Consider the following 14950-nt stretch of genomic DNA (forward strand, 5'->3'; position numbering starts at 1 on the left):
AAATTTACTTGAGATGCAGTATGTTTTTTTTTAATGTCTTCAATCTAACAAATCAAAAGTAGAATTCTTTTACCAGCGTTCTCTTCTAGCCTTCTTTTACTAATGTTCTCAATTTGTGATGAGCTCCCCTTTAACATTTATATGTGTGTGTGTGTGTGTGTGTATATATATATATACATACACACACACACATCCATATATATATATAATTACAATAAAATGTTTAATGTGTGATGGTGCAAAACTATAAAAATACTTTATTATATTTCACAACAAAATTAATGTGCAATGGTTGGCACACTAGTATAGCTTAATACATTTATAGTTTAAAACTTTGATGTCATGTTGCTTTCTAGGCTTAATTTACCTTGTCCTGCCTCCTATTGGTTGCTTCTGTCCCTGGTTATGTATTTTGGAAGTTTTAGAATTTTCTTTGGCTAATAAATGTAGATCATAGATGGATCGGGATCTTTGAGAGTAATCTTTAGCATTTTATTCTGTCATCTGTTCATTTAATCACAATATCAAGTGAAGGGAAGGTTACAGATAGTTCAGAGCCTGATTGTAAATCCCTATTTAGTTTTATTACTACCCTTTCCTGTTAATAGAGCATGTTATTAGAGCAGAGAATTTGAGTTGAGTTGTATGGTGGATGATATTGCTTTCCTCCACCATCTTAGATGAAATGTCCACCTCTGCACCATGTGCAGTGCAGGGCTTTGAGGCTCTTTCCTAAAGAGTCAGTCCTGATGGGTGGAGACCCTCTGTTCACCATCCTGTTCACTCATGTAGCCTTCACTCGGTAAGGTTGAGCTGAGGGGTCTGGATACTAAGTCTTTAGCTGTTTTGCAACATGCTTGCCAGCAGTCTCTGCTCCTGCAATCACCATACTCATGCTGCACCATGGGGAGATGCCAACAGCTCTTATTGATGGGCTAGAAGTACCCTCTGAGGACAAGAGGACTTGCAGTCCTTGCTAACAACAATATTAAGACATGTTGAAAGCAACCACTATGACCATGCTGACTGTACTTCCTCCTGGATCTAGGAAGGCTGCTCCTGCTGGGGCTGTGTTTCTCTTTTGAGTCTGCAAACATGGTTGCAGTCATATGCACAGCACCAGTGGTGGTGCCTGTTGTTACAATTGCTCCTTTTATCAGGCTCTGTAGGCTTTGTAACTGCAGAATTATGTGAACTCTTAAATGCAGTATAAGTGGGAGGCATGATGAATTCATTCCTCCCCAGCATAATCATAATAGGTGGCCCCAAACACTTCAGGGTTTATGTGAAGGCTCCTGATGCTCACTTGATCTTGATTCCTTCCATAGAAATAGGTAGCATTTGCCTAGGGAAAGACAAGTAAAATAAAGTGAGACCAGAAAGACTGCTCCCTTCTATTCCTATAGCTAAACAAAAGAGCTTATAAGAATTTTGAGCTCTCAAGTCCACTCTCCCATTTGATGCAACAGTGCCCCCTACAGTATCTCCACAGTGACCACAATGATCATCCAATTTGCTTGGACAGTTTGTGTCAGTGAGAACACTTACTAAAATACACTTTTGTTAGTATTTCTGCTGGTCAGGTGGTATGTGCTTTAATATTTTGATAGCTACTAGCAAATTGTGCACATCTCACTGTCACTGATGTATACAAAAATCAGTACAAGGCAGTCACAGGGAGACATACATTCGGCAACATGTCAGCTTAGCTGGGTTGGAGTATGTTCAAGAATAGATTGGATGATGAAATTAGAACACTCCCTAACGCCATACACAAAAATAAACTCAAAATGGATTAAAGACCTAAATGTGAGGCCAGACACTATAAAACTCTTAGAGGAAAACATAGGCAGAACACTCTATGACATAAATCACAGCAAGATCCTTTTTGACCCACCTCCTAGAGAAATGGAAATAAAAACAAAAATAAACGAATGGCACCTAATGAAACTTCAAAGCTTTTTCACAGCAAAGGAAACCGTAAACAAGACGAAAAAACAACCCTCAGAATGGGAGAAAATATTTGCAAATGAATAAACGGACAAAGGATTAATCTCCAAAATATATAAACAGCTCTTGCAGCTCAATATTAAAAAACAAACAGGGCTTCCCTGGTGGCACAGTGGTTGAGAGTCCGCCTGCTGATGCAGGGGACACAGGTTCATGCCCCAGTCCGGGAAGATCACACATGCCGTGGAGTGGCTAGGCCCGTGAGTCATGGCCGCTGAGCCTGCGCCTCCGGAACCTGTGCTCTGCAACGGGAGAGGCCACAACAGTGAGAGGCCCGCATACCGCAAAAAAAACCCAAAAAAACAACCCAATCAAAAAATGGGCAGAAGACCTAAATAGACATTTCTCCAAAGAAGACATACAGATGGCCAAGAGGCACATGGAAAGCTGCTCAACATCACTAATTATTAGAAAAATGCAAATCAAAACTACAATGAGGTATCACCTCACACCAATCAGAATGGCCATCGTCAAAAAATCTACAAACAATAAATGCTGGAGAGGGTATGGAGAAAAGGGAACCCTCTTGCACTGTTGTTGGGAATGTAAATTGATACAGCCACTATGGAGAACAGTATGGAGTTTCCTTAAACTAAAAATAGAACTACCATATGACCCAGCAATCCCACTACTGGCATATACCCAGAGAAAACCATAACTCAAAAAGACACATGCATCCCAATGTTCACTGCAACAGTATTTACAATTGCCAGGACATAGAAGCAACCTAAATGTCCATCAACAGATGAATTGATAAAGAAGATGTTGCACATATATACAATGGAATATTACTCAGCCATAAAAAGGAACAAAACGGTGTCATTTGCAGAGATGTAGATGGACCTAGAGACTGTCATACAGAGTGAAGTAAGTCAGAAAGAGAAAAATATATTAATGTGATATCTATCTATCTATATCTATCTATCTATCTATCTATCTATCTATCTATGGAACCTAGAAAAATGGTATACATGATCTTATTTGCAAAGCAGAAATAGAGACACAGACGTAGAGAACAAATGTATGGATACCAAGGGGGAAGGGGGGGGTGAGATGAATTGGGAGATTGTGATTGACATATATACACTATTATGTATTAAATAGATAACTAATGAGAACCTACTGTACAGCACAGGGAACTCTCCTTGGTGCTCTGTGGTGACCTAAATGGGAAGGAAATCCAAAAAAGAGGGGATATATGTATATGTGTGGCTGATTCACTTTGCTGTATAGAGAAACTGACACAGCAGTGTAAAACAACTATACTCCAATAAAAAAATGAGAAAAGCTAGAGAAACATAAAAAAAAGAATAGATTGGATGGTCAGGATGCTGCAGATGGCAATACAATATTGGATATGAAATTAAGGGTTGCTGACAGCTAAGGAATCTCTGAAATACAGCCTTGGGAAACACTTTGGAGAAGTACTAGGAACCTCCTCAGTGTGCCATGGCCTCCAAATGAGGCTCATTTGGCCCTGAGTCCTTCCAAAAATCCATGTATTTTCCAGGTGAGCCTGTGTACCAAAGCCTCTGCAGGACCTTTAGCTCTTCTCCCTAAGCACCTTGGCCTCGTCTTTTAGAGATTGCGGAGTGCTTACCACTGGGCCCTTACTCTCTTCCTCAAACCCAGTTATGTCCAGAGTGTCCCTATATGGAATGACCTGGGTGCTGCTGTAAGCCTCCACTGGTGGTCTCAGGATGTAAATGAGGTTTTCCCACTGAATGAAAAGATCTCTTGTATCTGAAGGGGGACACAGCTGAAGGTAGAAAGAGCGGCCAGTGGTAAGCTTCAGGTGGAGCTGTTGTTTTTTACTGTTATGGATGGATATCTTTACAAACTTCAAGGGAAGCAGCCTGGTTAGCTCTAAGATCTGTGTAGGCTTTTTACCTCTTTCCTGGGTGGCAGGGCCATATCTGTTATAGTCATCACAGATAGCAGCTGGTCGGGCCAGCAGCATGACATCAGGTAGTGTGAGGCGGGGGCTGGTACGAACGATGCCGACAGTCACCATTCGGGCCCAGTTGTGCACATCAATCACTTCTTCTTTTCTGCTGACCTGTATAAAGTCACTCTCAAACACTGGTGCATAGTGGAATATAGGGTACTCCCCCTTGTACAGGTGTCGCTGCAGTTTCCCCATGGAGGTATTAAACTTGCTCATTGCAAGGCTGCCTTCAGCTTTGTAGTATGGTAATGTATATTGGCTGTTCATCGCTATCTTTTATCAAGACAGCTCCTAGAGGCTCCTCCGCACCTTCCTTACCACACCTTGCAGGGCGTCCTGTTTCCCTGGTCTCGCTGGCAGGTGGGCTAGCAGTGGTCTTCTGCAGGCTTTGTCTCTGAGTGACTGAGGACAGGGTGGGGGAGCTGATTACTAACTGCTCAGTGCTAGAGACAGTTGCTCCTGGACCTGACTGTGCCCTGCCTAGAGCATGGAGACGTCAGGACATGCAGAGGCTGAGGCCCCAGTAGATAGCAGGGTGCACAGATGTTGATGTGCACAGATATTGGTATTCAGTCGTAATTCCACTGCACCTCTCCTCCAGAAACTGTAGCTTCCAACTAGGCCTAAACCCCTCACAAGGCCACACAGATCAGCAGACCACCCCTCCTCCCATGGGTGGATCTAAGGATCTTAATACGTACTGACAAATTGCTTTCAGAAAGGGTTAGACAAACTTTCTGTTAGGTATGAGTTAAAACATGCATACTGTCTTATCCAGCACTTCTAACTGCAGACAGTTAGAATTAATTGTAGGCAGTTTACCTTAAAGAGAATTGGACAAGGTGGTAAACAAGCTGGATGTACAGAATGTTTATCAAGGTTTATTGTAGCAAAAAATATCATAAACAGGATTAATATCTTACAGTGAGGATTTGGTTAAATAAATTATGGAGCATTCTATGGAAGAATACTCTGAAGCCGTAAGAATGATTATGTAGTTCCCTATTTATTGAAATGAAAAGATATACCTGATTTTTTTTTTTTAAGAAAAAGAGCAAAACAAACATTTCGAACTAGCTTTATACTTGTGGTCCAATTTATGTAAAATCGTCTGTGTATGGGTATGAAAGTATAATATGTTCAGTGAAATGTTTAAAGTACTTATTTCTGGATGGTGTAAATTTTATTTTCTTTATAATTTCTATTTTTTTATTAGGATATTATTTCTATTAACAGGAAGAGTAAAGCTATTTTTATTAACAATATCTATTTTTACAGCCATCAAAAATTTTATGTTTTGACACACCCTCAAAATGCTGAGATTTTCCCTAGACATCTGTACCCTGACTACATGGTGAAAAGAGCCTTAAACATCACATTTATGCTCTATTCTTTACTCATTATCAAATTGGCCTACTAAAAAAGTTCTGAGAAATTTTGCCAGCTATTATAAATATTATAAATTCAGTAAGATTAAAATATCTTTATTGGCATGACAATATACATAACACGCACATACGTATGCACATAAAGCATAGTTTTTGAGTCTTCAGTTCTGTAAGTAAAAATGAACATTTTCTTCCCTTCATATTGAAGTATCTGGTTATTTCTGGTAATATGAATATTTTATTCTTTATTTATTGAGAGGCCTAGTCACATATCAATAGCAATTCTTACTGGCCTGTCCAAAGTCTTTATATTTTGATTTCCACTTCACGTCTACATTATTTATAATTAGCAAAAAGAATAAGCCTAACATACGTTTACTAATCAAACTAACCTTTCAAATGTATCCAAGAGGTTCTGGTATTTGTTGAAAGGAGTAGGTACCACTGGATACAGTATAATTTAATTTAGGTGCTTTTTAAAAAGTAAAGTGAAGATATACCGATTTTCTTAAAAACACTTTTATGCTGTGCACGTATGTTATAAGATATTTATCTTAGGCTTCCACTAGACCACTGAGCTAATTGCCTTGTCTCCAGGGAAACCAGAAGCTATATTACTTGTAGAGCCTAAGGACTTTCAGGATTTTTTCCTAACCGGTTATTAGACCAACAACAGTAGAACCTCTCTTACTTGGCCTGGTAACTATGAGTATCAGTGTAGTGTTCTGGCAAATATGTCTATTTTCATGAGTCTGATGAAGTTTATCTTAAATTCCTCTAGGTATTTAGAAAACTATCTTAATATTTGCTTCAATACTTAAGAAGCTCAGATGGCTAAATAAAAATCTACCTGGAACTGAGATTAATAAATTCTTGGGAGACTAACCTAAGAAAACATTGGTACGATTTATGTCAGAGAATGTTTTGCCTATGTTCTCTTCCAGGAGTTTTATGATGTCATGTCTTATGTATGTTTTGAGTTTATTTTTGAGTTTATTTTTGTACATGGTATGAGGGTGTGTTCTAACTTCATTGATTTACATGCAGGTGTCCGACTTTCCAAGTACCACTTGCTGAAGAGACTGTCTTTTTCCCATTTTATATTCTTGCCTCCTTTGTCAAGGATTAGTTGACCATAGGTGTGTGGGTTTATTTCTGGGCTCCCTATTCTGTTGCATTGATCCGTATGCCTGTTTCTGTACCAAAAGGTAACATGCACCCCATGTTCATAGCAGCACTGTTCACAATAGCCAAAACATGAAAACAACTTAAATGTCCATCAACACATGAATGGATAAAGAAGTTGTGATTGTATACGTATACACAATACTGTTCAGCCATAAAAAAGAATGAAATAATGTCATTTACAGCAACATGGATACAACTGGAGATTAGCATACTAAGTGAAGTAAGTCAGAAAGAGAAAGACAAATACCATATGATATCACTTATATGTGTAATCTAAAATATGACACAAATGAACTTATCTACAAAACTGAAACAGACTCATAGACAAAGGGAACAGACTTGTGGTTGCCAAGGGGAAGCGGGGAGGGAGAGGGATGGACTGGGGTTGGTAGATGCAAACTATTACATTTAGAATGGGTAAACAACAAGGTCCTACTGTAGAGCACAGGGAACTATATTCAATATCCTGTGATCAACTATAATGGAAAAGAATATAAAAAAAGAATGTCTACGTGTGTATTACTGAGTCACTTTGCTGCACAGCAGAGATTGGCACAAAACTGAAAATTAACTATAACTTCAATAAAAAAATTTTTTTTAATAAATTATTTTTATGTAAATGCAGCAGCTCTTAGCTTTTCATAGTTAGTCATTAGACATTCTTAAAATAAATTTATGTTCCTTCTCCTCTACATAAGAGTCTGTGTCACTGGGTAAATTATTTAACCTCCCTGGGCCTTATATTTGTCATCCTTGACATTGAGATGATACTTTAGGTATCGTTTAACTCCAGAATAGTTACGGTTTTGGATAGGGGTTTAACTTTTCCCCTGTAATAAAACTACTACATACTTTGGAAATATTCCAAACAAAAATAATAAAGAATTATTCAGATATTAACAGCTCTGGGAATTTGTGATGCAATACATAATCTTATTCTGTTGCTGAATTTCTTCTTGCCAAAACTTTTAAAAGAACCAACATTTGAAATATGGAAATGGCAAAAATGTTAGTTCAGTAAGATGAGCATTCAGTGGGGGCAGTGCTTAAAACAATGTAAGTGAAAATATGAGTTAAACATTTTAAACAGAATTCAGTTAATAATGGACATGGCTGTAGTAGGCAGATTAATTCCCTCCAAAGATGCCCATATCTAATCTTTACAGCTTGTGAATATGTGACCTTACATGGCAAAGGGACTTTGCAGATATGATTAAGTTAAGGATCCTGAGGTAGGGAGATACCCTGGATTATTCAGGTGGACCCAGTGTGAGCCCAATGGTCCTTATGGTGATCCAGTGGGTAGGACTTTGTGCTCCCAATGCAGGGAGCCAGGGTTTGATCCCTGCTTGGGGAACTAGATCCCGCATGCATGCCGCAATTAACAAGTCCACATGCTGCACTAAGAAGCCCGCATGCCACAACTAAGAAGCCCACATGCCACAACTAAGAAGTCCTCATGCTGCAACTAAAGATCCCACCTGCTGCAATGAAGATCCCCTGTGCCACAACAAAGACCCAGTGCAGCCAAAATAAATAAGTAAGTAAATAAATAAATATTTAAAAAAGAAAAAGGATAGAGGATCAAAGTCAGAGAAGGATATGTGATGATGGATACAGAGGTTGAAGTGATGTGGCCATGAACCAAGGAATGTAGTTGGCTGAAAAGTAGGAAATGCATTCTCCCCTAGAGGATCCAGCCCCACCAATACCTTGATTTTAGCCCTGTGAGAATCATTTTGGACTTTTGACATTCAGAACTATAAGAGAATAAATTTCTGTTGTTTTAAGCTACTGAGTTTGTGATAATTTGTTATAGCAGCCCTGGGAAACTAACACACATTTTGGTACCTAGAAGTGGGATGCTGCTGTAACAAATACACTAAAATGTGGAAGTGGCTTTGGAGTTGGACAGTGGGTCGGAGCTGGAATAATTTTGAGTAGCATGATAGAAAAAGCCTAGATTGCCTTGAACATAAATGTGACTATTAAAGATTCTTCCAGTAGGGCTTATAAGTAACTGATATGGTACAGAAAACCTATTTTGTCTTAGAAAATACCTAAATTGTCATAAACAGCACCATACTCAATGCTGAAAAGCAGAAAGCAGTTCCTTTAAGATCAGGAACAAGACGAGGATGAACACACTTACCACTTTTATTCAGCATAGTTTTGGAAGTCCTAGCCACAAGAATCAGAAAAGAAAAATAAAAGGAATCCAAATTGAAAGGGGAAGAAATAAAGCTCTCACTGGGAATTCACTTGCAGTCTAGTGGTTAGGACTCTGCACTTTCACTGCCAAGGGCACAAGTTCAATCTCTAGTCGGGGAACTAGGATCCTGCAAGCTGCATGGCGTGGCCTAAAAACAAAATAAAACAAAACCCCCCCAAAACAACAACCAATTCTCACTGTTTGCAGATGACATGATACTATATGTAGAAATCCTAAAGTTGCCACCAAAAAACTGTTAGATATAATAAATGAATCCTGTAAAGTTACATGATAAACAATTGATATACAAAAATATGTTGTTTCTATACACCAACAATGGACTATCAGAAAGAGAAATTAAGGAAGCAGTCCCATTTAGAATTGCATCAATAAGAATAAAATACCTAGGAATAAATCCAACCAAGGAGGTAAAAGACCTGCTGTTCAGAAAACTATAAGCCTCTGCTGAAAGAAATTGAAGATGACACAAAATAATGGAAAGATACACTGTGCATATGGACGGGAAGAATTAATATTGTTAAAATAACCACACCTCCAAAGGCAATCTACAGATTCAATGCAATCTCTGTCAAAATACCCACGGCATTTTTCACAGAACTAGAACAAATAATTCTAAAATTTTTATGGAAACACAAAAGATCCTGAGCAGCCAAAACAATCTTGAGAAAGAACAAAGCTGGAGGTATCATGCTCCCTCATTTCAAACTATACTACAAAGCTATAGTAATCAAAATAATATGGTAGTGGTGCAAAAACAGACACATAGATCAATGGAACGAAATAGAGATCCCAGAAATAAACCCACACTTATATGATCAATTAATCTCTGACAAATGAGGCAAGAACATACAATGGGGAAAAGACAGCCTCTTCAATAAATGGTGTTGGGAAAACTGGACAGCTACATGCAAAAGAATCAAACTGGAATACTTTCTCACACCATATACAAAAAAAACCCCTCAAAATAGATTAAAGACTTAAATACAAGACCTGAAACCATAAAACTGCTACAAGAAAACATAGACAGTATGCTCTTTGACATCAGTCTTAGCAATATTTTTTTGGTTATGTCTCCTCAGGCAAGGGAGGTAAAAGCAAAAATAAACAAATGGGACTACATTGAACTAAAAAGCTTTTGCACAGTGAGCTAAACTATCAACAAAAGAAAACAGCCTACTGAATGGGAGAAAATATTTGCAAATGGTATATCCAATAAGGGGTTAATATACAAAATATACAAATAACTCATTCAACTCAACATCAAAACAAACAACTTGATTAAAAAGTAAACAGAGGATCTGAATAGACATTTTTCCAAAGAAGGCATACAGATAGTCAACAGGCACATGAAAAGATGCTGAACATCACTAGTGGTCAGGGATATGCAAATCAAAACCGCAAAGAGATACCAGCTCACACCTGTCAGGATGGCTGTTATCAAAGACAACAAGAAAAAAACCCCAAAAAACAAATAACCAGTGTTGGCTAGGATGTAGAGACAAGGGAACCCTCCTGCACAGATGATGCGAATGTAAACTATTGTCGTTGCTATGGAAAATAGCATGGCAGTGTCTCCAAAAATTAAAAATAGAACTAACAGACAATCCAGCAAATCTACTCCTGGGTATTTATCTGAAGAAAATGAAAACAGTAGTTTGAAAAGATATATGCACCCTTATGTTCATTGCAGCATTATTTATAATAGCCAACATATGGAAGCAGCCTAAGTGACTATCAATGGATGAATGGATAAGAAGGTGTGGTATATACATACACAATGGAATATTACTCAGCCATAAAAATATTCTTGCTGTTTGTGACACCGTGGATGGACCTAGAGGGTATCATGCTAAGAAAAATGTCAGGTAAAGAAAGATAAATACCATTGAATGTAAATGAATGAGAAAATATAAACAGATTCATAGATACAGACAACAAACTGGCGGTTTCCAGAAAGGAGGGGGTGAAGGGCTGAGTGAAATAGGAAGAGAGGTTAAGAAGTACAGTCTTCCAGTTATAAGTCATGGGGTTGTAATGTGCATCATAGGGAATATAGTCGATAACACTAATAAATTGGTATGGTGTTAGGTGGTAACGACTTATTGTGGTGATCATTTTGTAATACATAAAAATATTGAATCACTGTGTCATACAGCTGAAACTAATATAATATTGTAAGTCAATTATACTTCAATAAAAATACTGTATTGCTAAAAACTATCCATCATCTGATCTGAGTCTTCAGAGAGTTACAATCTTTTTGCTGGTGGAGGATTTTGCCTCAATGTCAATGGCTGCTGACTCATCAGGGTAGTATTTGCTGCAGGTTGGGGTGGCCGTGCCAATTTCTTAACATAAGATCATAATGAAGTTCGCTGCATCAACTGACTCTTCCTTTCATGAATGATTTCCCTGTAGCATGCAAGGATGTTTGATAGCATTTTACCCACAGTAAAACTTCTTTCAAAATTGGAGTCAATCCTCTCAAACCCTGCAGCTGCTCTATCAACTAATAAGTTTATGTAATATTTGAAATCCTGTTGTCATTTTAATAATCTTTACAGCATCTTCACCAGGAGTAGATTCCATCTCAAGAAACCACTCTCTTTGCTCATTCGTAAGAAGCATCTCCTCATCCATTAAAGTTTTATCATGAGACTGCAGCAATTCAGTCACATCTTCAGGCTTCACTCCTAATTCTTGTTCTCTTGCAGTTTCTACCACATCTGCAGTTACTTCCTCCATTGAAGTCTTAAACTCCTCAAAAGTCATTCATGAGGATTGAAATCAACTTCTTCGAAACTCTTGTTAATGTTAATATTTTGACCTCTTCCCATGAATCATAAATGTTCTTAGTGGCATCTAGAATGGTGAATCCTTTCCTGAAGGTTTTCAATTGACTGCCCAGATGCATCAGAGGAATCATAATCTATGACAGCTTAGCCTTACAAATGTATTTCTTAAATTGTAATACTTGAAAGTCAAAATGACTCCTTGATCCATGGGCTGCAGAATGAATATTGTGTTAGCAGGCATGAAATCAACATGAATCTTGTACATCTCTATCGGAGCTCATGGGTGATCAGGTGCTTGTCAGTAATATCTTGAAAAGAATTTTTATTTTTTCTGAATAATATCAACAGTGGACTTAAAATATTCAGTAAACCATGTTGTAAGCAGATGGACTGTCATCCAGGATTTGTTTTTCCATTTTTAGAGCATAGACAGAGTAGATTTAGCATAATTCTTTAGGGCCCTAGGATTTTAAGAATGTTAAGTGAGCATTGGCTTCAACTTGAAGTCACCAGCTGCATTAGTTCCTAATATGAGAGTCAGCCTGTCCTTTGGTGCTTTGAAGCCAGGCATTGACTGCTCTTTACCTATGAAAGTCTTCTTCTTCCAATATAAGGCTGTTTCTCTAAATCGAAAATCTGTTGTTTAGTATAGCTACCTTTATTAATTATCTTAGCTAGATCTTCTGAATAACTTGATGCAGCTTCTGCATCAACACTTGCTTCTTCACCTTACACTTTTCTTTAATTTTTTTTTTTTTCCCCAGCACGCGGGCCTCCCACTGCCGTGGCCCCTCACGCCGCGGAGCACAGGCTCCAGACGCGCAGGCCCAGCGGCCATGGCTCAGGGTCCAGCCGCTCCACGGCGTGTGGGATTTTCTCGGACCGGGGCCCGAACCCGTGTCCCCTGCATCGGCAGGCGGACTCCCAGCCACTGCGCCACCAGGGAAGCCCCACCTTACACTTTTATATTTTGGAGACAGCTTCTTTCCCTAAACGGCATCAACCAATTTCTGCTAGCCTTAAACTTTTCTTCTGCAGTTTACTTATCTCTCTCGGCTTTCATAGCATTGAAGAGAGTTAGGGACTTGCTCTGAATTAGGCTTTGGCTTAAGGAAATGTTGTGGCTGGTTTAGTCTTCTGTCCAGACCACTGAAACTCTCTACATCAGCAATAAGGCTGTTTCACTTTCTCATTTGTGTGTTCACTGCAGTAGCACTTTAAATTTTCTTCAAGGGCTTTTCCTTGGCATTCACAACTTGGCTGATTGTTTGGCGCAAGAGCCGTAGCTTTTGGACTGTCTCAGCGTTCAGGGTGTCTTCCTCACTAAGCTTAATTTTTTCTAGGCTTTGATTTAAAGTGAGATAACATGCGACTCTTCCTTTCACTTGAACACTTATAGGCCACTGTAGAGTTATTAATTGGCATAATTTCAATATTGTTGTGTCATGGAAAAAGGAGGCCTGAGGAGAGGAATAGAAAGGCTGGTTGGTGGAGCAGTCGGAACACACACATTTATCCACTGTTTTCCTTTTTACTTGGGCACTGTTCATGGAGCTCCCAAACAATTACAATAGTAACATCAAAGATCACTGATCACAGATCACCACAATATAATAATAATGAAAAAGTTTGAAATATTGTGAATTATCAAAATGTGACATGGAGACATGTAGTGAGCAAATGCTTTGGAACAAAGGCAGTTATAGACTTATTCATTGCAGGGTTGCCAGAAACTTTGAATTGGTACAAAATCTGTGAGCACAGTTACGTGCATCGCAATAAAATGAGGTATGGCTGTAAATGTATAATAATGTAAACGTATAATGTGTATAAGTATATATGCATATATATATATATATATATATATATATATACAGTGTGTATTTTTAATTCTGTAATTTATCCTGGGTTCCTTCCCGCTCCCAAATTAATGATCAGTTGTACCAGCACCATTCATTGAATAGTCCAGCCTTTCTCAATTGATTTTTTTTTTTTTGGCTGCGTTGGGTCTTCGTTGCTGTGCGCAGGCTTTCTCTCTAGTTGTGGCGAGCAGGGGCTACTCTTCGTTGTGGTTCTCAGGCTTCTCACTGCAGTGGCTTCTCTTGTTGTGGAGCACGGGCTCTAGGCGCACGGGCTTCAGTAGTTGTGGCACGCGGACTCAGTAGTTGTGGCTTGCGGGCTGTAGAGTGCAGGCTCAGTAGCTGTGGCATATGGGCTTAGTTGCGCCATGGCATGTGGGATCTTCCCAGACCAGGGCTCGAACCCATGTCCCTTGCATTGGCAGGTGGATTCTTAACCACTGCGCCACCAGAGGAGTCCCTCTCTATTGATTTTAAATGTTACATTTGCGTACATTTCCCTGTTGAACTTAAAAAAAAATTGTGGTTAAATACACATTTAATATAGTAACCATTTTAAAGTATACCACCACTCTACTTTCTATCTCTTGATTTTGACTACTCTACCTCACTTAAGTGGGATCATATCAGTATTTGTCTTTTGTGACTGGCTGTTTTACTTAGCATAATGTCCTGAAGGTTTATCCACATTATAGCATGTTTTAGAATTTCCTTCCTTTTTACAGCTGAGTAATATTCCATTGTATCTGTGTACCACATTTTGTTATCCATTCATCCACTGATGGATTCTTGGGTGGTTTCCACCTTTTGGGTCTTGTGAATAATGCTTCTGTGAATATGGATGTGCAAATACCTCTTTGAGATCCTACTTTAAGTTCTTCGGATAAATACACAGTAGTGAAATTTCTGGATCATGTGGAAATTCTAGTTTTAATTTTTCGAGGAACCACCAGACTGTTTTCTATAGTTCCGCACATCATTCATTTCCACCAGCAATGCACAAGTGTTCCAATTTCTCCACATTCTCATCAACACTTGTTATTTTCTTTTTTTTTTTTTTTGATAGTAGCTACTCTAATGGGCTTCAGGTGACATTTCATTGTAATGTTAATTTGCATTTCTCTAACAATTAAGTGATGTTGAGCATATTTTCATATGCTTGTTGGTCATTTGTATATCTTCTTTGAAGAATCTCTACAAGTCCTGTATCCATTTTAAACATTTGATTGTTATCTTTTTTTTTCTTTTTAGTTTTAACATCTTTATTGGACTACAATTGCTTTAAAATGGTGTGTTAGTTTCTGCTGTATAACAAAGTGAATCAGCTATACGTATTCATATATCCCCATGTCTCCTTCCTCTGTGTCTCCCTCCCACCCCTCTAGGTGGTCACAGAGCACCAAGCTGATCACCCTGTGCTGTGCGGCTGCTTCCCACTAGCTAAATATTTTATATTTGGTAGTGTATATATGTCCATGCCATTCTCTCACTTCATCCTAGCTTACCCTTTTCCTCCCGACGTCCTGTAG

General features: G+C 38.6%; 2 protein-coding genes across 20 annotated transcripts in view; one reads left to right on the forward strand and one right to left on the reverse strand.

Annotated features, from left to right (window-relative positions):
- The window catches only part of ANKS1B (ankyrin repeat and sterile alpha motif domain containing 1B), a 1162364-nt gene that overhangs the window by 312676 nt on the left and 834738 nt on the right, over window positions 1–14950 (forward strand). The gene's annotated exons all lie outside the window — the stretch shown is intronic.
- GARIN6 (golgi associated RAB2 interactor family member 6) lies at window positions 3554–4225 on the reverse strand. The gene has a single exon (XM_030855411.1). It carries the CDS (start codon window positions 4223–4225, stop codon window positions 3554–3556), a length of 672 nt encoding a protein of 223 aa, XP_030711271.1.

The sequence above is a fragment of the Globicephala melas genome, chromosome 10 (genome assembly GCF_963455315.2).
Source record: "Globicephala melas chromosome 10, mGloMel1.2, whole genome shotgun sequence".
NCBI lineage: Eukaryota > Metazoa > Chordata > Mammalia > Artiodactyla > Delphinidae > Globicephala > Globicephala melas.

Bases quoted from the DNA above. Each gene is read 5' to 3' on its own strand.
- GARIN6 (XM_030855411.1), bottom strand. From the start codon at position 4,225: ATGAACAGCCAATATACATTACCATACTACAAAGCTGAAGGCAGCCTT.